The 26650-nt window shown below is 41.7% G+C and overlaps 1 protein-coding gene across 1 annotated transcript in view; it reads left to right on the forward strand.

Annotated features, from left to right (window-relative positions):
• Window positions 1-1709: 1709 nt before the first annotated feature.
• The window catches only part of LOC122400537 (keratin-3, type I cytoskeletal 51 kDa-like), a 158705-nt gene continuing 133764 nt past the window's right edge, over window positions 1710-26650 (forward strand). Inside the window, exons 1-3 of the mRNA XM_043402060.1 lie at window positions 1710-1715; window positions 1808-1853; window positions 5123-5437. Coding sequence (XP_043257995.1) covers window positions 1710-1715; window positions 1808-1853; window positions 5123-5437 — 367 coding nt within the window. The remainder of the gene's footprint in view (window positions 1716-1807; window positions 1854-5122; window positions 5438-26650) is intronic.

Genomic DNA, 26650 nt, shown 5'->3' on the forward strand with positions numbered 1-26650 from the left:
TTAATTAACCTGTGGTTTTCGTAACTTCCTCTCGACGTTGTCGATTCAAAACTTTTGTTTTTTTCACGATGCTTTTACCTTTTCCCCCCACGCGGCTCAACGAATAACAAATTTTGCTAATTTGAACGAGCATTCAACGAATTATGGACCTTCAAGTTTTTTGTATTCGCTTTTTGTTTTAACTTTGTTTTACGCTACGATTCACAAATATTATAAGCTAACATCGAAGCTCAATTTTACGGGAAATGTTTAATCACGAATTAGGTTTTATCGGAGAAAGTACTAAACCGAGAGTTCCGGAAATATGAAATAATCGCAAAATCGAAACGGGGCAATGGGACATTTAATCAATAGAAAATGCTCGTGTTTCGAGCAGCGTAAAAAAAATTAGTAAATTTCAGTACCTTTTGGCTTAAATTACATCATTTTCTATCTGTATCGTAAATGGTTCGCTTAATGAATTGCTCGAGGAAACTGTCGATGCCTCTAACGAAAGTGAAGAGAAAGCTCCGTTTAGTACGATCATTATGACTTACCATAACCCGTAAAATGAAGGTTTAGAGAATCTTATCTGCATAACTGGTTGACCGGTAATAAACTATTGTCGTAGTAAATATGATACTAGTGACACTAACGTTTAATATTTTCATAATACTATCCCGTAAATTTAAATTACTAAGTTACATTTAAATGTTAGACACGAGGACTACAGGGGCTTGAAACCCCCTATGGATCAAACAAATCATTCTTCTTCATTTTCATTTTCAAAATTTGAACATCAACCACCGCCATTCCTCCACTTGTAGACTCACCACCAAAGGTGTTCGAATATTAACAAAGGGGAAATTCTATTTCATATCTTAAAACGTTAAAACGAAATATGCAAATCCTAAAATGAATCTCATTCCAAGTAATTTTATTCAAAGTAGCATTTAAAATATTTCCACCGCAAATTTCACCCATCGTTGACCGTCTCGTACGCTCGTTTCCATTTCTGTTCATTTTCCTCTTTCGTTCCCTCTGGATACTCCGGTTTCTTTGTACACAGTCTTGACGCAACTAGCCCGCAATTCTCACCGTTATCGCCACCCGGGGGCAAAATCCCACGGAAAGATAGAAATTTTTGGAGCGATTTTTGCATACGTCCCGGGACCAGTTCCCAGGGCTTCGTTCCGTCAGGGCTCCGCCGCGAAGTTGCACAAAATCCGTGCCCCGGGACGCTCCCGAGGTCTCCGCCCACGCACGATTTCCCGCGAAACTTTGAACCGCCCTCCGAGCATCGAGAGACGATCGCGCGCATGAATCATCGGCGTTTCCTCCGAGGGGCAACGAGGTCGGCGCATTTCCACACACCGGGGGCCCCAGATTTTGACAAACAATCGTCAACGAGCTCGCACGACCCTGTAACACCAGGCGCCGATCGCCGCGAAGGATTCAAGATCGCCCGACGAGATTGAGACCGTCGCCGTTGCGTCGTTGCACGTAGAGGAACCGCGAAGAGTGGGTTTCGCGGTGCACATGCACGCAGTCGACACGACTACGAAGACGGGCGGGGGAATTTTCGACGGTGGTGGGACGAAAGTTAGGTGTTATGAACGGCAGAAGACGAACCGGGTAGCCAAGAGGAGCGCAAGGGCGGGGATCGGCGAAGAAAGGCAAGTGCTATAAAAGAGGCGCCGGGCACGACGATGGGCATCAAACACCTCAACATGAAGGTACGTGGCAACAGCCGTGCGTGAGCGGTGTATACTCGCAATTCTACTCTGATCTTATTCGCGTACTATTCACCGGTTATTTTCGGTTACAGGTGTTCGCGATTACGGTCTTCTTGGCGCTCGTAGCCACCACCTATGGTGAGTAGTACAATCACGATCGCGACTTTACGATCGGCTGTGATCTCGTTTGTGCGCGTCTCGACGGAAATTCGCGATACACGGTACCCTCGTATCGGTAGAGATTTGTATTTTCCGCCATCTTGGACGGGGCCTGCGCGCGCAGAACGGACGGCTTTTCCCGTAATTGACCTGGCTTTGTTTATTGCAATTTTGTGACGTGAAAATGAGAGAATATTCTTTTTCATAGAAAATTGTACGAACAGCTATAATTTATATTCTATTTATGTAAATGAAACTTAGATCGAGCTATGGTACGTGTTACGTTGCCATAGTGGCGTCCAGTAGAGTGCAAAAGGTTAAGGATTAGTCGACCGATCTTTCTTTTTTTTTAGTCTGTGAATAAATCTCCCAAGTGGTGCTGAGAATAGTGATACATCAGGCACAATACACTTTGAGAAAGTCATTTCAGATAATGTGCAAAGAAAAATCTTTTTAATTTTTGTGCCAGTGTTCTCGGGACGTAGAATCTGGGGTGTAGAGCAGTTTTATATCTTACTATTTTATTACACCACGGCTATCAACAGAGATAAGACTTTAATATAGGAATTTATTACCGACGTTTATTTGACGTTAAATTTGAATTGTTCAAAATGTGTATCCAAATAGTTTTGCTCTGTTTGTGCCTGCCACGATCATCTGCATATGAAGTTGTCTTTATGGGAAGTTTATCCGCAGGTTTGATCAGTTGCGTTCCTCGCGAAAGTAACTCACGGGGAAGACCAACACGTAAATTAGCTGAAATTCTCCGTGTGTACGGATCGCTGTACCAGGTGCATCGTGTTCCCCGTTCTGTTTAACATCGATCGTTGCTCTTGCGACCTTGTCTCGGTGCAAGAAGACATCGTGCTCGGAATTAATTTCTTACTCTCGAGGTTCGCGGAAGGTTTGCTAGCGTGTTCGATCGACTATCGTGCCCGCGGAAAAGACCGTCGTTCGCTTTTCGAGCAAACCCGCGGGCAAACCCGCCACAACCGTGCACGGGCCACTTTGACGCGTCGAATTCGAGTGACACTCACAATCCACGGGAAGCCATGTCGCTCGAACACGAGTGACGTTGATATTTGCTTGGTTACGAACGATATCACGATAGCACGCATTTTTGACAGAGTTTGACATCTTCTTCGATAATCCGGGAACTGCTAAAATATTAATACATCGTCGATGTACAAATTAGAGTCACTGGATACGATTCTGTTACAAAATTTCTTTTCGCTGTTGTAAAAATTACAGTGCAGAAACACAAAACATGCTACGTATTCGTTTCGGTTCACAGTTTGAAAGGGTTTGTGCAAACACGATGATTGAATAAGTGTTCTCTCGTTTGTTTGACTATTTAGAAACGTATATTATACAATATGAAACTTAGTAATTCGTTTCAGTTTACGGTTTGAAAGGGTTTGTGCAAACACGAAGCGTTCTTTCGTTCATTCGACTATTTATTATATCCGTGGTTGGAAGCTGACACGACTGGTAGAATCTTTATTCGTCGTTCGTAAATAAAATTTGCACAACTCCGGTTGCTATACCGGGACATAGCGTTCCCAGTCTGGTTCAACAATAGACCATCGATCGTCCCGCGACGCTCTCGGTGCAAAAAGACGCCGTGTCCGGAATTAATTTCTTACTCTCAACGGGAAGAGGTCTTGTTCGCAAGAAATAGAATCTATAACTTTTTTAGCCATTGGGATAATATGTCTATTATATTTTTGCGAACATACTAAAAATTCGCGTTCTTTTCGAGGGGTTGAACGGTTCGTACCGTGGTCAAGATTCACGAAAGCAAGGCTGATTCGACGTAGAAATGACCAATGTGTTGCTAGAAGGGTAAACGCTAGCTTCAGATCAAAGAAAGTGAATTTAAAAAATTGTCTCCAAGTTTGACAGTAATTTGTTTAAAAAACTCGAGTTGTATTCATTTTCAATTTGTAATACGAGGTAGAAGCACCTGAATTGAAAGATTCGTTCCGTAAATAAATATTACAGGAGTTTTCAAATTCCGACAGTTTAACGAGGTTTGCCTGGGGGTTTTGTGCTGTCTTTCTCGCTAAAAAAGGGTTCGATCAAAGTCCAGAATAACTTGCAGCGAGTACGGGTTATTTTTATCGAGTTCAACGATTCAGTGTCCGCGATCGCGTTGTCTAGATCTTTCGACTCGAAAGGATGGTGCGATCTACGCGGATCGTGCGATTAGAGGGGCCGCTCGAAAGTGGTCACTGCACACCGGTTCTACACGGACGAGTTAAGACAGTGGTTCTTAATCTCTTTAAACTCGCGACTCGTGTTAAAAAACCGATTTCCAATTCTTTTTGTGTTGACTGCACAGTTTAAGGAAAACGGCACAGTTTTAAATCGTGGTCGATCAAAGTAATACATCGTCGGAAGGGAAAGTAATTTCGTGCAGCGATGGCTTCGTCCACTTTATTCCGGGTATAGAAAATGAAGAAGTTACATACCGTTTGAGAAAATTTCTTTGAAGATAAAACGTCGTTTAATTTCCGCTGAATATAATGTTTAATAAGTTCCGTAATAAAACGGTTCTCGATTTTGCAAAAGAGGCGAATATTCGTTATAATGCTGTTACGAAACTTATTATAGACACTTCTGTACCGTGAGGGACTGAAAATTGGGTCGACACTGTTAAAGGAATTGTTAATTAAACATTTAATTTCAACTGACAAAGACTGAATACTGTTTTGGTAAATTATCAGTCACCATAATATAAATACACCATAATTGGTGGTTCTAGTACTAACCCTTTGCAAACAAACATGTTTAGAAAAAGCATCATACGATGGTAAATATTTCAAGCAAACATATCTTCTTTTTTTCAATTTTCCGCTTGTGTCCCGTATAAACACTTTAAAAAACTAATGTCGTTGTCTTAGAGGGTGCATCCAAATTCTTTGCTGGATGCCCCCCCTTCAGAGGGTTAACAAGTTCACTGTCCATGACTCGTATGGTCAAAATAATTTGGCTCCAAGATTCGATGTACCTTTCTTTGTATACTCTGTTTTACACCATTGGCTCACTTTCCTTTGGGAACCAAAATCTTAACAATTCTTTTGTCGGTAAGCGTTAAGAGTACAAGCACCTTACACATTCGCTGTCTGTGGCCCTCATACGGGTCATGTCACCGTGCTATTGGATACACCGTCGAGAAGCCGGACAGTGAACGCGTTGAAAGTCACCGAGTCAAGAAAATTGACGATTCCGCTTTCGCGTTGCAGCCGGTTACATAAGCAGCGGCTGGAACGGCGGGGGCGGCGGTGGTGGCGGCTGGAAATCCGGCGGTGGAGGCGGCTGGAGCGGGGGCGGTGGCGGTTGGAGCAGCGGCGGAGGCGGTGGTGGAAAAATCATCAAGGTGATCACCGTGAGCGGCGGAGGCGGGGGCGGTGGCTGGCCCAGCGGTGGCGGCGGCGGATGGTCGGGTGGCGGCGGTGGTGGTGGATGGCCGAGCGGCGGCGGAGGCGGATGGAAATCCGGCGGCGGTGGTGGATGGAGCGGCGGTGGCGGTGGATGGAGCAGCGGCGGCGGCGGCGGTGGTAAGTGTCCCGTATTTAGATAATTATTCAACACCCCCGCCGAGCACTTCGTTCTTCGTCTTGAACCTTCCCACCAATTTATTTGTTTGGCCAACTTTAACCTCTTCAGATACGATCTAATTCGAAATAATTTTTTAAACATACACTATTTAAGTTTGTTCGTACAAGGAACGGCCACGAAAAAGAATCGATGATATATGAATTTGTGAAAGAAAGAATCGCGTTTGTAGGAAAGCTTACCTCAATTGCAAGCATTCCAAATGTCACGTTTGTTTGCAAATTACTTAAAAATGTCGGAACACGAAACTTTTCGTTTTTTGTATCGCGAGAGTTTATTTTATTATATCTCGAGTATTGGCACTTGTTGCAATTTTCTGTCAGAGAGAGAGTTCTAGTTGTAGTTGATAATAATTCCATGTCAACGAACGAGAAACTCGACCATTTTTAACCCCTTAACGCACGATTTGATTCCAAATAATTTTTCAAACGTATACTGTTTAATTTTGTTTTAATTCGTGCAAGCCTCGTGAATGTCAAATTGTGTTGATTTTAATAAGTAAGACACGATGACGAGTAGCCTCATGATTGACTCGTCATTGTACGGTAAGCGGTTAATTAGCAAAGAAATATACGGGAAGTTAACGAACGAGAAATTATTTAAAAATTTGGGGTGGCTTTTTCGTGGAAAAGAGAAATATCTAAATCGGGCCTGGGACGAAATAATTTCAATTCATTGACTCCTATCGAGATTAGAGTCTTCTGTCGAACCTTGCAACTTGTATAAATTTTATTGTATTTTATTGTATCTGTCCTGCGTCGGTTGAAAAATTTCACCATATTTCACCGATCGTTGATATCGACGGCCGTTAACATATGCTAATAACTTTTTGCCCGGTTTCGAACGCTGAAATACTGGAAAATTAGTTGCGCGGAATCGTCGAATGCAACGGCCCTTCGCGGGACGTAAATAAACGTCGAGCGTCTAAATTTACCGCCTGCAGTTTAAATATCAATTAAACGGTTCGCGGGGCGATGAAACTCCCGGTCGGGGGGCGACGGAAGGGGTGAAAATAAATATTAGATCGATCCTTTCGATACGCTACTTCGGTTAAGGACCAATCAACCTTCGTACTCGTATCTAAATGCAGCGAACGGTACTGTGCCTTCTCGACGCAAACAAAAAATCTTAAGAGTTATATATAAATTTATTACATTGTAATAATTGTTCACGATTCGCTTGTAAAGGAGACCGAAATAGAGGGTTTTCGTGAACAGTATCGCGAACGATAGAGTGGATTCGAGGGAATCGTCTCGCGAAAAGGATAACTTTTCGGGGAACGAACAATTGGGACGACTACGGTGACGCAACAAACAATCCCGTCGCGGGCAGTGTTTCCGTGCGTTTGATTAAAGGGGACGCGGGTTAAAAAATAATTAAAAACGACAATCCAGCCGGCACGGCGGGATCCTGGGGGACAAAGAGCGGTAAACAAAAGCACCCGGGACATCGTCCGGCGGGGGAGACGTTCGCCCAAGCTTCGCGATTAACGCACGAAAAACTCTTTTCAGGCTGGTGGTAAGAGACACCGGGTATCCGTGGATAATTAGAAGGAAATTTGCTCACCGATCACCAACGCACATCTTGGCTGTAATCACCGATTGTCGGTTCACGAAGAGACCCTGACCCATCCACGGTTACTTCGGGGGAAGACTTCTGTCTCTCGCCGAATAATGGAAAAGAAAAAAAAAACCCCACCGGTGCCCCTCCCACCCACACCCCCGTCGACCGTCGCAGTTTACGCGCGTTTCGTTGAACAAACACTGAGGGAACCGAGAGAAGAACAACAGAGATCAACGGCCCACGAACGAACGACGCAACGACGTTTTCGAGAGACCTTCCATTCTTCCGGCGATCTACGCGTCGCCCTCGAGAAACGCTCCACGGGATCGACGGGCTCGCTTCCGGCGGGTGGCTTTTCGTCTCAGCCCCCTTCCAACATCCGGACAAGAAATCCTCCTCGTAATCGCGTGATTTCGCTTCGACTCGAAATTTTACATTTCACTCACTCCCCCCAATTCCACCCCATGTGTACATTTTCGATACGCCCCGCGAGAGGGTACGGGGTCACTCTTCGATGAAATATTTAGCGAATAATACGTTGTAGATTTTGTATAAATTGAGACACCGTTTTTTATTTTTTTTTTTCTGACGAAATACGTTTCTGCACACAATCTGTACACGCGTAAGAAAACGACCGAACGGAATATTTTTGTATCTTTTTTTATATATATATATAGAAAGCTGTTTCGACGCGCAACAATTAAATCTCATTGACAGAAATCGAACGCCGGTCGTTTCCAGTTTTTTTATTTGTTTCGTTCCATCCTCGCACCACCACCCCTCCTCGAAACGTCTCCTGTCTATAAGAATCGTCGGTGGTTTCGGTACACGCGTGAATATGCATCGCGTGTGTATTAAACGCGCGTAAATTCCCGATTCGGCGATCCGCTATCGATTTATGAATCCACGGTCATCTTGCGCCACGGGGGAAAATTAAAATCGTAAACGGGCGCGAAACGGGCGTGGCCGGGCCGCGATATTGCCGAACGAATGGATTTACTATCGCCGGGGCTTGGCAATAACATTCCCCGGTTACGATATTGCAACGGCGTAAATATCATGGACGCGACACGGTCGAAATGATCGACTCTAAAAGTTTCGCGGCCCACCGATAACCCAACGTACTCCCTCTTCTTCGTTATCGAGCATTTTTTTCTCCCGAATATTCGCGAACGGGATCGAATCGACGCTGCTCTGCTCCATAATTCCTCTTCTCTTTTTCCTAAGCGAGAAAGTGAGAGATGTCCAGGTCCAAATGCTGCCCAAAATTAGGTCAAGGTCACCAGAATTTCAGAAACGCTCTGGGAACTTTAGAAATCCGGTTTTGACCGGTTCAAACTCTTAATTTCTATTTTTTTCTTTTTACGAGGGTCGTTCGATAAATCCTTAGAAAAAGATAGAAAAATAAATTATTTTAGGTAGATTTTTTTTTATTTTTCAACATAATCCCCTTTCAGCTCTATACACTTTTCCAAGCATTTCTCCAACTGTTTTAAGCCATCTAGAAAGTAGGATTTCGGAAGGTCCTCAGAATAGGCATCTGTTCGGGCGTTGACCTCCTCGTTCGACGTGAACCGCTCTCTGCCCAGCCATTTTTTTAATGTTTGGAAATAAAAAAGGTCGCTGGGGGCCCAAATCCGGTGAATACAGTGGATGTTGTAATAATTCAAACTTTAATTCCATGATTTTGGCCATCGAATCAGCACAGGTGCGCACCCGTGCTTGATGCAAGAGAAAGTTCCTTGCTTCGATCGACGATAAAAATGAAACCATGTGGTGGATGTAACTGAAACTTTGACAGTTGTATAGTGAGTCATGATGCTTACTAAAACCAAACCATTTTCGATGTTACGAGCACCAGGTCTTGGATTTTCTAAGGACTTATCGAACGACCCTCGTACGTGAGGAAATCCTCATGGACACCCGCGGCTCCTCCCTTCGCTCGAGTTTGAGGAATTTGCAGAATTTCTTGGAAATGACGTTACTGTAGGTGGTGGCACAACCCCCGGCGGAATTTTTCAGAAAAATTTAAAAAAACATTTTAAACAGCCTCCCCCCCTCTCTATTCTGGTAATAGCAAATTAAAAAACGGCGGGAAACTTGAAAATTTTTCTGGAAGAGCATCCCTAACCTAACGTTTAAATATTAATTAAATGCTTATCGAAAACTAATACGAGTTATCGTAATTTCACGCGAGTTATTATTCCAATTATCGTTCGAGAATCGTAAATAACCGCGAGACGAATGATATATTTGCGAGCTATAAAATTTTATTGGAAATATATCGCAGCGAGCTACAGAATGGCGTTAAAGATACGTATCGCTTCGGATTGGGGTCGCAGCTGTGATCGAAATCGGTCGATTTATTTGGCCGCGATTACCGATTCCTTTTAAACGATTGAATCTGTACGTAAAGAGCACGGACGGTTTTACGGTTTTAAATCGGTTAAAAAGTTACGCGTTCGCCGCCAGAGGGCTACGCTCGACCTTTCTCTCTCACGAGTGTTCCAACGACCTACTTCTTCCTACAACAAGCCGCCATGTTACGTTTAAAAATTATCATATACCAGTCCATGGGATATATCGATCACTCTTAGAATGCCCAATTAGTTATAAAACTGACTCCATTAAATTACAAATATTCCGCATGTTCGATAGTGTTGCGATTCTTCCATGAAAATAGCAAGTTCGAGCCAGTTCGGTAAATACAAGTTCGCGAAAATAAAAGTGACAAAGATTTTAAAAGTCTGACGCGAATGGAAAGGCATTTTCGATGGGTCCATCGTTTTCCAGCGGCGTCGTGTGAACTCCCATTTACGTACGCTTTCTCGAATTCGCGATACGTAAGAGTCTCGCGTATAAAAACACGGTGACCACGGTGTTAAATAATTGTAAAAGGGAACGCGCCCCGTAACCACGTTCGACGTATCCTTGATAGTAAACTTTCATTCGTTGCACACTTTCGGTATTCGCGAGTCCTCTGCCGCGATCGACTCGTCGCGACTTCCTTAATTGGAAAAAGAAGCGCGAGTCTTCCGACGCGAACGACACGTTAATCAGTTCGTTCGAGGGTCACCGGCCCCTGGTAATGTTCCCGTGGAATTTACATGGCGCGGAGAAATTTAACGCGTCGGCTATGTCAGTAATCGATACGGTGCCAGGCGACGTGTGTCAAGAAGTTTACGACGGAAACACCAGCCATGCGAGCAACTGGTTCGATTTCGAATTACCGAGCGTCTCGGTTCCTGCTTAATCATCACAATATCCTGTAACGCGAATCGAGATACGTTCCGATGCACGTGGTACAAATTTGAGCAGCATCGAAACCTCTCTGGAACGTTTGCAAAGATTTAGAAAGACTCCAGGGGCAAGCAGAGAGCAATTATCTTGCAAATCGTTGCAGTTATCCGGGTATCTGGTTCGCAAAGTTCGAAGACTGTATTTTTTTTGCATCGATGCACAAGCACTTTAGAATTTTATTAATGAAAATACAGTATCATTTTTCACGCATAAATCCAGACATGATATTTAGGAAATATTAAATGTTATCATTCGTGATATTTAGATAGATACCTCGATTAATTTGTAATTTTTTGACCAAAATGAAACTCTTCTGGATATTTTTTACTGCTCGCTGATATTTCGTCTATTTTATCTCTCGATTTTCACCCACTTTGGACCAATCTTTATTTTCCACGCCATTTTCAAAACGCTGAAAGGAAAAGGCAGCCAGTTCGCTCGCTATCTCGAGGACTGGTAGCTTTTAGATAGCAATCAATCTAACTACAAGGAGCACCATAGCTCACGGACCACCCTTATCCGAACCATGGACGAAGTAAGAAAGGCCGTTGGTCACCATTCTCTTTGAATCTTCTAAAGCCTTTGATCGGGCCATCCACGATCGACTAATCTCCAAACAGGGAAAACTGAACGTCTCAGGGTCGTCCGTGAATTGGTTCAAAAGGCCTACTTGGAATTGGCGGTTTCGCCGTTCGCCTCGTTCCATCAAATAAATTACTTGAAAAATCAAAATTAAACGTTATTTTTCTCGAAGAAGATTATTCAAAAATACAAATTATCTCTCGATCCGTCGTTTCCTTGTTCGTGCGCAAACATCTCGAAACTGGAAAGCTTTCTGTCGTTTTGCATTAGCATCGATGTCACGCGAAGCAATAAAATTGCCAATATTTTTTAATTTCAACTTACTATTGCCAGTTTCTCATAAATATTTATTCCCTTGGTCAACGATCGAACGCGATTCTCGACTGGTTTTTTTTATCTCCCGCGCGCGTATTAATTTATATAATAGAAACTTTCTTCGAGGATCGGGAATCCCGAGATATTTGAATATCTTTTTTTTTTCTCGCGCGACAGAAATGGAAATTTGTTAAAGAATCTCAAGAATCCCCCAGACTGGATTCTCGAACCTACGTATTTCAGGCAACTGTCGGCGAACTATTCGACTCAATGCCCGTTTAAATAAATAGAATTTCGAATAACAGTATTAATTTGCACGTAATTAATGTCCAGCTACAGATTGTTTTCAAGTATTTTTTCGAGTAAATGTTTTAATGGAAAACATCTTTCGATTAATTGTAAATGAAAAATAATATTGAATGATTTTGATAGTCTTGATCAATTGCAAATTCCAAGTATTATAGTTATTACAAGCTACTACATATTAACTTAATATTACAGTTATTATATCAAGTATTACAGTTGTATTATAAAACTTTCGAGCAGCAGTCTGTATCTTTTTATTTTATCTTCATTATGTACGCGTTAACGAATATAAAGAAACTGTAAGATGCTCCGAGCAGCCAACGCTGTATAAGCGTGCCTGCATCTTTGAATAGCTATTTCACGGAGTAATCAGGAATATACTAGAAAATAGTGCGCGATACGGAAGTTTGCGCGTTTCTTCGCGAACGAGAAGACGGCATTAAAAATGAAACCCGGAGCCGGAGATAATTTCGCGGAAGAAGAAACCTGGGACGCTCTTTCGTTAATTGCGACTGATTAATTCATAATCTCGCCCGCTCCGCAACTTTCTCCGACCGGCTAACCTTTCTCGTTTCTTAATTTTTAACGCGTGGAATTATCAGATACGACCAAACCGCGAAAAAGAACAATGCCACGAAAATGGCCGCTTTGGTACGCGTTGGACCAGCGAAAAACCTTCGTGGAATTTCCCCCAGGCTTTCTTTGAGCAAGTGTAAAGTAATAAATCGCGCGACGGAAGTTACAGATTTTGTGGGCTCCCATAAAGTCCGTGAAGCCGATTATTTAGCAAATAGAAAATATAACAACACCTATTTGCCAACAATTTGGATATATAAAGATAACACGTGCTAACGGAAAATGTGAAAATGATATATAAACGGTTCAATTTCCAACAAGTTCTTGAAAATCTAATTCTCGAAATCTTGCATTCTGTTGCACTCTGATCTCGCCCTGTTCGATCGTTGTTTAAATACAAATCTCTATTATGGGTGGTGTCTTCTAAAACTTTAAGTGCCACGTATGCCAGGTATCTGGGCCCGAAATACCCCTTGAAAACTAATTATCGCGTAAATGGCTTCAGTATATGTCAATTGCCTACCGTCGAGCGAGATGATAAGATGATAAAGTTGCAAATTCCTCAAATTTACATAAGTCCGGAAGACCAAACAGTTTTTTTTTTAATTTAATCCGACCTTTCTTTTCCGGTGCTGAAGATGAATTAAGCATCGTGCGTTTCCCATTAGAAAAACCAGACAACCACGAGAGTTCCGTAAATACATCGCGAAAGTAAATGTGCTCCGTGGCTGGAAAGGATTGCGAAACGATGCGCCACGGTGACAGTTTTATGATGTGTACGTTTCGCCAGACGTTCCCCAGACTTCCCGAACGACTTTCTGCATGGATTCAACATTCGAAGGATTTATAAAAATGCGGAATTTTAATTTCAAGAGTGCTTGAGACTTGAAAAAAAAGTTACAAGAGGGACTTTGACTTCTGAACTATTTTGTTTCTCTCAATGTTCCTCACCTTCGATTCCCCGGAATGGAAACTTGACGCAAGAATTACCGTCGACTGCAGGTCGCCAAAGTTCAAATTTACCATATTAAAAAAAAACACAACACCTCGTGTGACAATTCTTTTTCTTTCAATCGTTCAACGAATGGCCCATTTTCGAATATTGTCTTTTCCATTGGGGGATAAGTGATTCCCCGTAATGGAAACTTAATGCAAGAATCACCGTCGACTGCAGGTCGCCAAAATTCAAAGTTACCATTTTAAAAAAAGGCGCAACACCTCGTGTGACAATTCTTTTTTCTTTAAATCGTTCAACGAATGGTCCATTTTCGAATATTGTCTTTTCCATTGGGGGATAAGTGATTCCCCGTAATGGAAACTTAATGCAAGAATCCCCGTCGACTGCAGGTCGCCAAAGTTCAAAGTTACCATATTAAAAACAGGCGCAACACCTCGTGTGACAATTCTTTTTTCTTTCAATCGTTCAACGAATGGTCCATTCTCTAATATTGTCTTTTCCATTGGGGGTTACGCGATTCCGTGGAATGCGCGATCGTTCGCGGCGACGAAAGGTGCTCCCGGGCCAATATCGTACTAATTAATTAATTTACGTAATCGAGTTGTGCGGCAATTAAGGCACTTACGCGGTCGCCGCTGCCTGAGAATTCTCCTAGCGACAGGGTATAAAATTTCATCCCCTCAAATAAAACTGCCGTCGCCATGTTCCCGCCTCGTCGGTCAATTACTTTTCGCCTGGGTATTCTTGATCGCACAAAAGGAATTCGCTTGCGCGCGGTAATTCGCAATTAAATGCCTCTTTATGGCGCTACCTGGCGAGAGACGCGCGTTCCTTTAAAAATCCGAAGATTTAAATATTGCGCTCGAGCCAATTAAAGGAGGATGATTGTAAGCTGTCGCATTAAACGAGAAACGAAACCCCTGGACGCGATAAAATTCCGCGACGACGATCCAGCGAATAACGCGACTAACCTGGTGCTGACAGAAGCGAGGCAATAATATTTAACGTTTTTTATGTATGAAAATTCAAGTGTCAGCACCGAGCAAACCAGCATACTTACGATTATTCGCACCTGGTGGAATTGTGCAAGGTAAATATCGTAACTACGGTTGCCATAACTTGATTTAACAAGCAAGGAGGAAGTTGAACGTATTCCCACAGAGTCTGACGATGGGCTCGGCGTTAAGAGATTCTACACTTCGGAAAACTCGTGTACAAAGGGGTTACTTGTGTAACTCTATCATAGAGCATGCTCGAGTAACCCTATCGTAACTTACACAAGCGATAACCATCCGACTAATAACCTGTTAATTAGAAGTTTCGCAGCTGTTATAAACGATCGTTACCGTATCGTGTAAACGTAACCGTTATCACGAAATTTGAAGGACGATATTAAATACAATTATTTCACCGTCTGTTGGCTGTATCCACGATATTCATTACGACGTCTTCTGATCCTCTGGGTTATCAGTACGCTGAGAATCTTATCATTATACATTATATTCAATTTGACCGTTTGTAAGAAAAAGAAAGGAGAGGGGACACTCAATGGGTCGAGCACTTGCGAGAGAGACAAGAGAGTAGCCCTCTACTGGCGACTGCAAGAAGTCAATTTATCATCGCTTTTCAATAAGAGTTTCACACGAGTAACTAAATCATTGATATCGACGTCTCTTTATTTCAATATACTGTCAACTCGTTACAGAATTCCACGGATCTTTTTTTTCGGTTTTCTTTTTCAATCTTCCATATTGCGAAGAGTATCGGAATTTTTACCCAATATTTCCGCACTCTTTCGATAATAACGCCCGATATCTTTTCACAGGGGGGAAAAGAACGCGTACGCTTAGCGATAACGATATTAATGCAGATTGTAAAGCTACCGTGTTTTCTTTTTTTTTTTTTATTTCAGATATATCGCTGATCGGAAAACCTTTCCCGCCACTCGGGGCAGATTGGTTTCGCGCGATCGACCATAACTCGTACCCGAACAAAAGTTCTTTGAATCAGGTGGATTCGTGCACGTTTAGCGGACCTAAACGTACGATTTCGAGAGGTAGCTTTCGAGGAAAATTTTCGAATTTTCTTCGATTCGTTATTAGTTGTATTCAATGACAGAAAACAGGAATGTCAGAAGTTAGATCGAGCTAATGGATGGCTTTCCAATTTCGCAGTACACGATATTTTTCGGTACCTACGTTTGTATACGCGAAATATTTGCGACGCGAGTATTTCATTCATTTTCGTTCCGCGCGATGCAAAGCGCCCAGCGAAATAGAACACGAAATTCCTGCTCCGCTTTGCAGGAATAATTCCCCGAAAACTATCGACCGATCACCCGGACGGGGGGATGTAACCCGTTATAGAAACAGTGTTACGCGGATATTGTTACGGATATTTGTTAAAAAAAATAATTAAAAAAAAAAAAGCAAAAGAATTCTAGATCGATGAACGCGAATTTCCGCGGTTCGCGCTCGACGTTATATTTAATGCAACCAATTTACAGAACTCGCCGGTGCCCTCGAGGTAGCCTCGAAAAGCATCCAACGCTAATTGGACTCTTCAGATATCTGCTTTGAATAATTACGAAGCGTCCGTCTTCGAATTATTCGCACGAATGCCGTCTCCCCATGCTTCTTTTTCATTTACCCCCGGCGATGATATTCCATTCTTTCGGCGTTCATTTCTAAATGGATGGCTTTCAATCCCATCGCAGAAACGTAGAAATCCGCTTGGAATTCGTGCTATCGGCGATTTAAGAGGTCTCGTCTAGTTTGCGAATAAAAAACATCATTTTCTTCAAATATTCTCGTAGATTCGCCTTGAAAGCATCTCGTTGAAAGAGTCATGGCGAAATTGTGAAAGATTAACGACGATAACGATAATGCTTCGATATTGTAATAGCTATTGGACTAAAATAAATCTTCCGATTCAGCGATTACAATAAAAGATTGTGTAACCGTAAATGCGTACATTAATAACGTTTTAGAATCTATTCTACGAGTATTCTGACACATTGTGGGAATCTTTAAACCCTTAAAACGTTGATTTTCGATTAAGAAATTTGCGCATAAAGAAGCTTAAATATCTATTCTCAACCGTACGTTGTCTTACGATGCTTCGATATTGTAATAGCTATTGGACTAAAATAAATCTTCCGATTCAGCGATTACAATAAAAGATTGTGTAACCGTAAATGCGTACATTAATAACGTTTTAGAATCTATTCTACGAGCATTCTGACACTTTGTGGGAATCTTTAAACTCTAAAAACGTTGAATTACGATTCAGAAATTTGCGCATAAAGAAGCTTAAACATCTATTCTCAAACGTACGCTGTCTTTCGATGCTTCGATATTGTAATAGCTATTGGACTAAAATAAATCTTCCGATTCAGCGATTACAATAAAAGATTGTGCAAACGTAAATGCGTACATTTTTAACGTTGTAGAATCTATTCTACGAGTATTCTGACACATTGTGGGAATCTTTAAACCCTTAAAACGTTGATTTTTGATTCAGAAATTTGCGCATAAAGAAGCTTAAATATCTATTCTCAAACGTACGTTGTCTTTCGATGCTTCGATATTGTAATAGCTATTGGACTAAAATAAATATTCCGATTCAGCGATTACAATAAAAGATTGTGCAACTGAATATGCGTACGTTAATAACAACGCAAAGCTGAACTTTGTTTTCTTGCTGAATTCTCATTTCTCAAGTTTCGTGGAAGTTTGATATTGCACGCTGAAAGCGTTGTATATTATATTATATTATATTATATTGTATCGTTTTACGGGGAAATCGCAAAGTTTGCCTATTCTGAAACCCCAGTAGTGGCGTAACCCCTTGAAGAGAGAATTTTAAATACTCCGGGCAATCCCGATGCTGCAAGCGAGCGTGATATACAATTTCCGCGAAGTTAATTTGCGCGCTCGAATTAACTTTCAATGATTTTCAGCGGAGCAAAGTTACGCGGGATCTCTCGTTCTGAGTTTCCCTATGGAGTTCTTCGCATCAGCTTCGTTAATTAGTGTTACCATGCCTCATTACGAAATAAAATGGCACGAATGCAGTTCACTTTCCACGTATCAGATTCATAAACGAACGAATACGAGCCCGTTTCCGCGAGGATCGACTCGATAAACGTATTTTATTTGTTGGTTGACATTTAGGTTTACTGGTCAAAAGATCTCTGGAACGTCGAATCTTTATCAAAAAACACCATTTTCAATTATTATATTTTAGTAACACATTGCATTAATTCTCCACGTGTTATTTATTAATTACAAAATATATGTTTTAACGCTAAAAATGAATGTCAAAAAGTATAGGTTTTAAACTTCGTTAGTCCGGAGTAATTGGGGGTTGGTACGATTTGGATTAAGTGCTAATCCAGATTAGTAAACTGAAAGGAAGCGCAAGAAGTCGAGCAGAAATTGACAACGGCTAGAAATGCAAAATTTAATAATATTCCAAGTACCTGTAAATCGAGTTACAAAATGTGAAAATAATCGACACGACTTCTACGACCACCAAGCACATTAATCCCTTAATTAACGCTTTACGATATATTTTTAAATATACGTACTTATTTGCGAAACTAACACAGTTAATTTAATTAAATTTTAACACTTTTACTACCATGTCTTCCATATATGGGCGACAGGACTTTTCACTATAGAACCGAAACAATTAATTATCAAGCTGAAACGTTAAAGGAAATTTGAATTCACGTAGTTTACAATTGTCTAAAATCAAAATCATGATCGCGTAAAAAGTTCTACAGCCTTGGTCTGACAGTAAACCTGTTAAGCTACTTATTCTTCCATTCTACAATTCAATTTCGTATAACTGTAAAACTCAGCAAAAACGTGATAAAAAAGTTGAGGTAGGGAGTCTCTCTTCCTCTGTTACGCCGTCATATTGAAGGGATTTAACAGGGAAAACTGGAGGAAAATTCTGAAGTTTAAGCGTCGAAAGAAGTCAAAAATAGGTACCAATACAAATTTTAATTTACGTACTTAAAAATTGCTTAAAATCAATGTTTTACGGTTTTGGTCCAGCGGTGGACGGCGTTGGGGGATCGTGGTGACTCGAAGGGGCCGTAAGAAATCGTAATTATCGAAAGACGCGAACGTGACGACGCTCGCGGTACTTTGTTACGATTAATGGCATATTCGACGAGCGTTCAGCCGGGCAACCAATTAGATTTCGAGTGAAGGGTCTTCAGCGTAGCCGACCGAGCAGCATCAATTGTCGCATAAATTTATTGGACGCTGATGGCTTCGCAACTATGCAATCGACTGACACCAATTTACGGAACCCAGCCGCTGGCCGGCTGACTGACTGGTAAAGCTGAACAGACTATCGTTTCGTCCGCGTAACACCCTAACGCTTCCACTTATCCCTATTTTCATATTCAACGCGTATCGAGCCAGATGCAAATCGCGTCGGGGCAACGAGCGATCAATGACCGTCGAAACAATTGTTGTATTCAATTATCGCGTACGCGTTCGATTCGCGTCGAAAATGTTTCGCTTCCTGAGAATTTATCACTCGAGGACCGAAACGGGGCCTTGATGAAGCCATCGAGTATTTTGGTATCGATTGCATCGGTAGGCAAGCGATATTGAGGTGTCGAGGAATCAGGATGATGGCTTGAGGATTTTGGGAAGATTGTGCGAGACACTTACATACTTTTGACTCGCTATCCTACATATTTAAATTAGTATTTCATTCTAGGGACCCTTGTTGCAATGTTTTCTTTTAGAGTCTGCTCATAAATACGAGTGCAAAGGGTTAAAACTGTCAAACGGAGAAGCACACACTTCCACAAAAAAAATAAAATTTATAAGCGATGCTCCTGGTGACGACTTTAGGAATGATTATACGCGACTAGGATGACGTCAAGCTAGCCATAGAGGGCCAAGAGTATGGTGGATGAAAGCTGAGGAGATGATTTTTGGCAAGAAGATTGTGCGAAGTGTTTGTCCAAAGACTGTCAAATAAGGAAACACAGTCTTCCAGAAAATAAAATTTATAATTGATACTCCTCGTGATCACTTTAAAAAGGATTATGCGTGACTAGGATGACATCAAGCTGGTCATGGAGGACCGAGAAAGTATGGTGGATGAGAGTTGAGAAGATGGAAGAGAAATATAGAAAAAAGGAGTGCGTTTCCTTGTGGGTCTATGGGTGGATTCGTTAATAAAACAACTTAGCAAATCTTCCTTTTATACCTGGTCTCCACTCGAGAGTTCCATCCTTAAGAGTTTTTATACACGAGAAAGACGATCCTTCGTGCTGAAAGTTGCCTCGTTACTTATAACGTCGGTTCACGTGCATCTTTGTGGAAGACATCAGTGTTGCTTTCACCAAGGAGCTACTAAAATTAATCGAAGAAAGTAAATCTACACAATTTTATTTTAAAAAAACCTTCGATAACTGATACCAGGGGAACCACCTAGAATCTACGCGAGGCCCTAAATATTTCCACCATCGATTTTGGGTGAGCAATCTAGTTTTTCGCTTGTTGACAATTCTATTCACTAAGAAGGAGCAAACTAACAAACTTAATTCTCAAGATTAGATATTAAAGAAAATGAATCTACATAGGACTGTTGAATTTGAACGAGTCTATAAAAATAACTTCCACGTCAAATCGTAGAAATTTCTCAAATTCTAAAAACAAACTTTCATTTTCCTTTACAATTTAAGGCCTATCATCCGAGACAGTTTTACCCTAGTTTTCCCTCCACTGTAATTTCAAGAAACCTCCAGGAACCGATACTAGGGTAACCACCGTCCCCAGAGTCCGCCCTGATACGGGGCCCCAAGTATCTCCGTGTTCGATTTTGGGTCAGCGACCCAGTTTTTCGGTTCGATCCCGCTGAAATTGCACGCCTCGCACCGGGCAGCGATATTGCTCACAATTCTATTCCGGTTAATGGCCATCGATGACGAGGGGCAATTAAATTAGCGCGGATTATGAAATGTGCGTCAGTGTGTGTGAAATAGGGGCTGCCGTGCGGTCGATCGTCCGGCCAGGGAGGGCGATGGTATAAATTTGGGGTAGTCCTGGGTAGTGGTACCATGTTTCAAACACATCTGTGCCACGCACTACGCCTCTCGCTCTTCCTGGACACTCTGCCTCCGTCCCGACCGTCTGTGTTTCTGTTTCACCGTCGAGAACGATACTCGTCTCTCTCCTCACCTATTTCTCTTCCCTCTTGCGCGTGTTTTCACCGTCCTTCTTTCGCGCCTCGTCCGTTCCCATCGTTCGTCGTCGATCTTCCTCCCACGCGTCCAGGTTACGCGTATCCCTGTGGCCGCTCGCGTTCCCGCTCGATCACGTTGCGCGTCTCCCAACCTCCCCCCGCACACACCCTTCGCGGCCGTGTTTCCACCCCCAGCCCATCGTGCCGTAGTGCCAGACCCGAATCGACCTGACGCTTACCGTGGCCGATTACAAATCTGACCAATTAGGCGCACACTGCGCCCCGCTGGATCCGAATTGGCGGGCGTTCCGAAGGCGCCAGGCGTTTGGCGCCCGATCGTACCTCCTCGAGGATCGAATCCCTGGGCTTAACGATGCTCCCGTTGTCGCTGGGAAATATTAAACGCGCCGGATCGACCTGTCGAAGTCCAGATTAACCGACTTTCCGCTCGGAACTCCCGTGCCCGCGACCGGTTAATTGCCGCCATTAACGGACCCCCGAAATCGCGGGGAATATCATTCATTCGCCGCGCAACGGAGGATCTTTGAAATATTCGGTATTCGATATCGTATTGTTTTACGTTCGATAATGCCTCGACGAATGTGCCAATTTTATATAAAAATGCTTCCAATGATTATAGTTTACTCTTGAACAAGACCTCCATTTACAGAAAAGAGTGTACTATTGTATCTTTGAGGAGTTACATCTGTAAAATCGTATTATTTTTCATTGAACAACGTCTCGACGAAAATGTCAACTTCGTATAAAAATTTCAAACGAGTCTAGTCTATGTAATTTTCTCGAAAAATATTCTTCCAATCCTGTAGCTCTTTCAAGCAAGTACACCCCCAGGTACAGAATAATTCACGACCTTCAATTTTCAGAAAAGGTTATACTGTTGCATCTTTAAAAAATTCCATCTCCAATGTCGTATTATTTTTCACTGAACAACGCGTCTCAGAAATAACATTTAAAACTTAGCGGGTTTCGAGAGTTAGGTACAAATATTCTTATTTATTTCTTGTTCGTTGAACGATTTCAAACTCATTTGAAGTTTTTATTCCACGCAAGGAAAGAATAAATTTTTGTACGAAATATTTTTGAATCAGATTTTATCTTGGAAGGATATTTAGTAGCGTAAAAATTGATATGAACGACGTTGCAACGCCATTTGTTATCTTCTTATTAGCCTCTGCACCGCGTTGATTAAACTCGTATAAAAGAAGCATAATTAAGCAACTTCGTTCGAATAATTATTTCTCTGAAGTCTGGTGAAATTACCACGAAACGTTTATGGTCCCCAGACACTGTTACGTATTTAATGTGCGTGGAATATCCATTGTTGCAAAATGGTAATCGCGAAATATCGAGGCAGCTCGAAGATTCATCGACGATCGATTAGCTTAGAAAATAAAAATTTCATTCTTGACTTTACCCGTGTATACAAATATAAAACGCCAACCACTTATTTTTATAATATTCGCCGACGCTTTACACCAAATTAATTTCAATATACTCGTTAGGAATTTACCCCGAGGCTGTCAGTTATTCCATCGGGCGTTCTATTGCAATTTTAGTTTTATTAATCATATCTATAACAAAGCTAACCTGTACCTTGATAAAATTAATTTATTTTCTGGATCATCGAAGTGACTATGCGCGTATTATCAGTAATTCTATTACGAGTGAAAATCACCGTTATTATTAATTATTGCATACCGTTCTTTGTCATATCGCGTCGTTTCCTCCCAACATGGGGGATACTGGGACCCACCGTAGCCCTTTTACTATTTCCAGGCAAAATATTCGTCGAACTAAAATTGTGTATTTATTGCAACGTAATTGAATCTGTTGGATCGATAACACTGTTTGATCCAATGTCAGCGAAACGATCATATCTCCCCTCTTTTCGAAACCAGGGTGACTCAACGTAACACTTAATTCCATTCGCCCTATCTATAATCACCGTTTTCCACCCCCTATTATTACTCGCTTGAATTCCAGGATTCAATTTGCTATATATCCCTCGCGCCAGTAACGATTCACTTCCTCTAGAAATACGTGCACTTCCGACCTACTCCACATTTAAACGCGCCGCCGGATCTTTTGTTCGTCAGCTGGTCGTCCAACTTTTCATACTTCTTTTGTCCCGTTCTGTTTTGTTTTTATGCGACGAATGATCAATTTGTATCGCGTGATTTCCATCCCGTGCGGTCGAAAAAATGCTAAAAATGGTCGTTTTACACCGGTACCCTTTCGGTTTAACGCGACTTAAAAATAACAATAAACACACTCGCGGTCAGCCAGGCAGAGCACCATTCTTGTCAAAAATTTTCACAATACCTCGCGGTTGAATACGATTTCACAGCACGATAGTTTAGTAAACAAAAAAATAAAAAGAATAAAAAATTGTAACAGAGAGGCAGCGATCCTTCGCGCAGAAATTAATTGAAAACTTAGAATAAAATTCGTGAAAATTTATGTATAGCAGCGTTTCCCCAAAGCGTTTGGTCCCCAAAGTTATGCGCGATCTCGAGAGAATAGCAATTAATTTTTTATACACACATAGATCTAAATCGATTTGTCCATTCAGCACTTTCGATGAATCCTTGACTCCGTGAAAATTAGATCGTTCGAAAAGTATTTTATTGAAAACGTGGTCCTTCTCGTTCCCTTTCAAAAATTATTCTTTAATAGAACTACCGACAATTGTGATGTATTTATTTGCACCAAAGAAACTACAACGATCGATACTTGTTTATTCGTACCCTTGCAGGAGACTGCGATAAATTTTCAAAAATCCTGTCGATTTCGGTAAATTTTTTACAAGTTTCATTAGAAATTATCATTTTGACCGTTTTGGCGATTCTAGTGTAGAAGAAGGTAAACAGTTTCGACACTTCCGAAAGATTTTTCCCCCGGAAGAGAATAAAAGATTGACGAGAATTTAATTAATTTCCGGAAGAAAGGAAATTTTCTTCCAATTGTCGATTTCGCTGAGAAAAATTGACAAAATTGATCGTCGATTCAATAATAGATCCGCCCTCTCGTTCGAGGCACCCTGAGATCAATGCCTGGACGTGGAACCCTAATATAATTAAAACCAAAATAGAAAGGGGTAGACGAACATTAATTCTGTACGAATGGAATGTGTGTGCATCACGAGAAAATAAGACCTCGCGAACATTCCGCGTCGGCCTCGATTCAATCGACATGCCTTACTCCCCCGCTCGACCGGCTTTCAATGTTTTTCTTTTTTCTTTTTTTTTTTTAAATTCTGCTGGAATTACCATCCGCGGCATTTTCTACGCAACGTTTCGAAACGAACGAGACAGAGAGAGAGAGATATGTATATGTACATATATATATATACGAACGGTGGCCGGAAAATTCGGATGCACGCGAGTTACTGGCGACGATAATTTATTATTCGCTGTTGGGCCGCGGACTCGATCCATACAGGGTGGCACCGGGATACGCGCACGCTGTCGTTTCGAAAAGAGAAAGAGACGGAACGCGTCCGTAGGAGGGAGGGGAAGCACCAAAGGAGGGGCGGGAGGGGGGGGGGTTGGAACGGCGGTGGTTGTGACCGCGGGGGACGGGCCAGGGGGGCAGGGGGGGCAGGGGCGGGGGCGTACGAGGTTGAAAAAGAGGAACAGAGACAAAAGGACGGGGGAAAAATGCCAAAAAAAGAGAAACGGGAACGCGCGCGCGAGTCGGTGTTTTATTGCCGGCGGATTTGTCGTATTGACCGACGGTGGAAGGGGACACCGGGTTGAAAGGCGGAACAGGGGGGTTGGAAGATCCAACAGGAATGGCAGAAGCGACACTCGCTCGACGGCGGTCGATAAAATCGGCCGATCCCGGTGTCGCGTATAAATGATTTCGGGGTTAGATAGCAATCGGCGAACAATTTCGGGTACTCGCGCGCTCCTCGATTCCGGCGATGGATCCGATCGGTACGACGAAACTTCGTTAAAACGTCGTGTTTTTCTCGCGTCTCGTTTCAATAACACCCGTTGCATCCACCCCCTGCTGGAGAATCATTTTTCCTGGACGGGGGGGCGTGGGATGACTCGCGAGGACGATTTCGCCCTTAGGAGAAGCGCGGGATTTTATTCCACGGTCGGCGATTCGTTTGGTAAATATTTATTTGTGTATTGTACGGGTGAAAACCTCGTTAGCGTACAGGAGAGAGTGTAATGATATTTTTAGGAGCAAAGAACAGAGGTTATAGATAGACGATATGTAATATAGAAATACGTATGGCGTAGAATTGATATCGAGACTCGTAATTTAATTAGAAATTGTAAATCTGATTCTTGTACGAGGAAATTTTGATTAGAGAAAGGACAAACAGTGAGAATCCTGTTAATCGGGGCTGCAGAAAGGAGTCGAGTGGTATAATGGCCCTTTGTGATCGACCATTTTGGAGCACGAACGTTGAGAAAACTCAAACTAAAAATTACATTTTAATTTAGCGAATTATTACTTTTTTATTTATTTATGGTGTCCAAAGGATCTTCTGATAGTACTCGTCTAATTAGCAAAAATGATATAAATATTCGAGATTAATCCTTAAATGGATTTTCAATCCCAACTGAATTATTTTACTTAATGTTGATTTTGGTAAATGGAAATCAAGTTTCCTTTAAAGCATTTAAACAAATAATGAACTAATGGAGGATTACATAAATTTTCGAATAACTACATTTACATACGTTTACGTATATTACATTTTTACGTATATTAAACAATTATTAGTTTAAACCTGCGGTCCCAATAATCCACTTAATGGTTAAAATTACTTACGAGAATTTCGTAAATTTTATCACATTTCATTCGCCCTTAGAAAATATCGTTCACGGATGAAACGTACCGTATCTATACAGTGTAAAATAAATAAGAATCCCAGGAGGCTGAGGTCGCAAGTTATTCCGTTTTTGGTCAAATAAGACGCGGGTCTGAGAACCCTGAAGTCGTCATTAGCGTGGCACAAAAGCGACAAAACGGACGGCACGCTAAACGACGTATGAAAATTGACGGGGCATAACTAATTCGTGAGGGCGTCGCCGTCGGGTACCGGAAGCCCTTTAGAATCTCGCGACGACGGACGATCGCTAGGCGCGGCCGTTATAAAAATTACACGCATTTCCATCTGGGATTGCGATACCATCAATCCACAAGTCTCAGGAATAAAAGGAAGGCGGAATGAGTCCCGCTGTGAATCGTCCGTTGATTCACGGGCTTGCATCCCCCGCTTTTTTTGTGCGACCTCTCCTTTCCTGTCTCGCGCGCTTTCCGGCACGCTCTCCTTGTCGCGCGCGATGCGCTTCTTTCGGGACTACGAGAAAGAGAGATTGAAATTGCGGATTAGAGTCTACCTCCGGCGAGGGCGCAGGGACGAATCGAAGAACCTTACACCCCCGTGCAGACGAGAAATCATCCCCCCCTCCAACCGTCGAACTCTATCAAAATAATCATCATGTTTCGTGGCGATAAAATCCAATACGGAAATCGTTCGTCACAAATTTTAAATTTAACTTAAGTTTATTTTACTTGGTATTTTTCCCCCTCTGCCATAAACATTTGAAAAAAATTTTAATGGAAGATTCTAGAGGCCAAAATAAGACGAAAATCAAGGATACTAATTTGTTGATGGAAGCTTCGTTAAGAAGTTATTAACGTTTAAAGTTCCGCCCGTACTGAATTTTTTCCCCGAAAATGCGCAAGATTTCGGGAGTATGTATATTCACCAAAAATTATTGTAATTGACCCCCCCAACCGAAAATAATTTTTTCAGAACGATTTGAAATTTTTTTTTTCGTCGAAAAAACTACCCCTGTCATTTCTCTTTAAAATTTGTTTCTCATTTTTAATAAATTTGTTTGACGCTCGACAGAAAAGTTGTCTAACACTTTTTTGTAAGTACCCATGGACTCTGCTTCTGAAAAAAATTTCAATGTGATAACTTTACTATTGTAGAAGTTATGACCGTTTGAAAATTAGACCAATTTTATGGTGTTTTTCTCACTTTACGATGTCAAGGAACAACTTTTTCAATATTGTTAGAATTTCTACATATTCTGCGCCAAAATACGCGTTGTTTGCCGTTTGAAAAATTAAAATCCTCCAATCCGTCCAGGAATTATGACATTTTAAAGATTCGCATGAAATTTCAGGGAAACATGTCAATGTATGGTCAGAAATTAGATTTTCGGTCAAGAATTTTTTTCTCGAAAGTACGTAGGATAACGGGGTATATCTATTCATAAAAAACGCTTGTAATTGGCCCCTGTAACTAAATATAATTTTTTTAGTGTGTATGGAAATT

Source organism: Colletes gigas, unplaced genomic scaffold (assembly GCF_013123115.1).
Source record: "Colletes gigas isolate AHSC1104 unplaced genomic scaffold, ASM1312311v1 Colletes_gigas_Sc00018, whole genome shotgun sequence".
NCBI classification, from domain to species: Eukaryota; Metazoa; Arthropoda; class Insecta; order Hymenoptera; family Colletidae; genus Colletes; species Colletes gigas.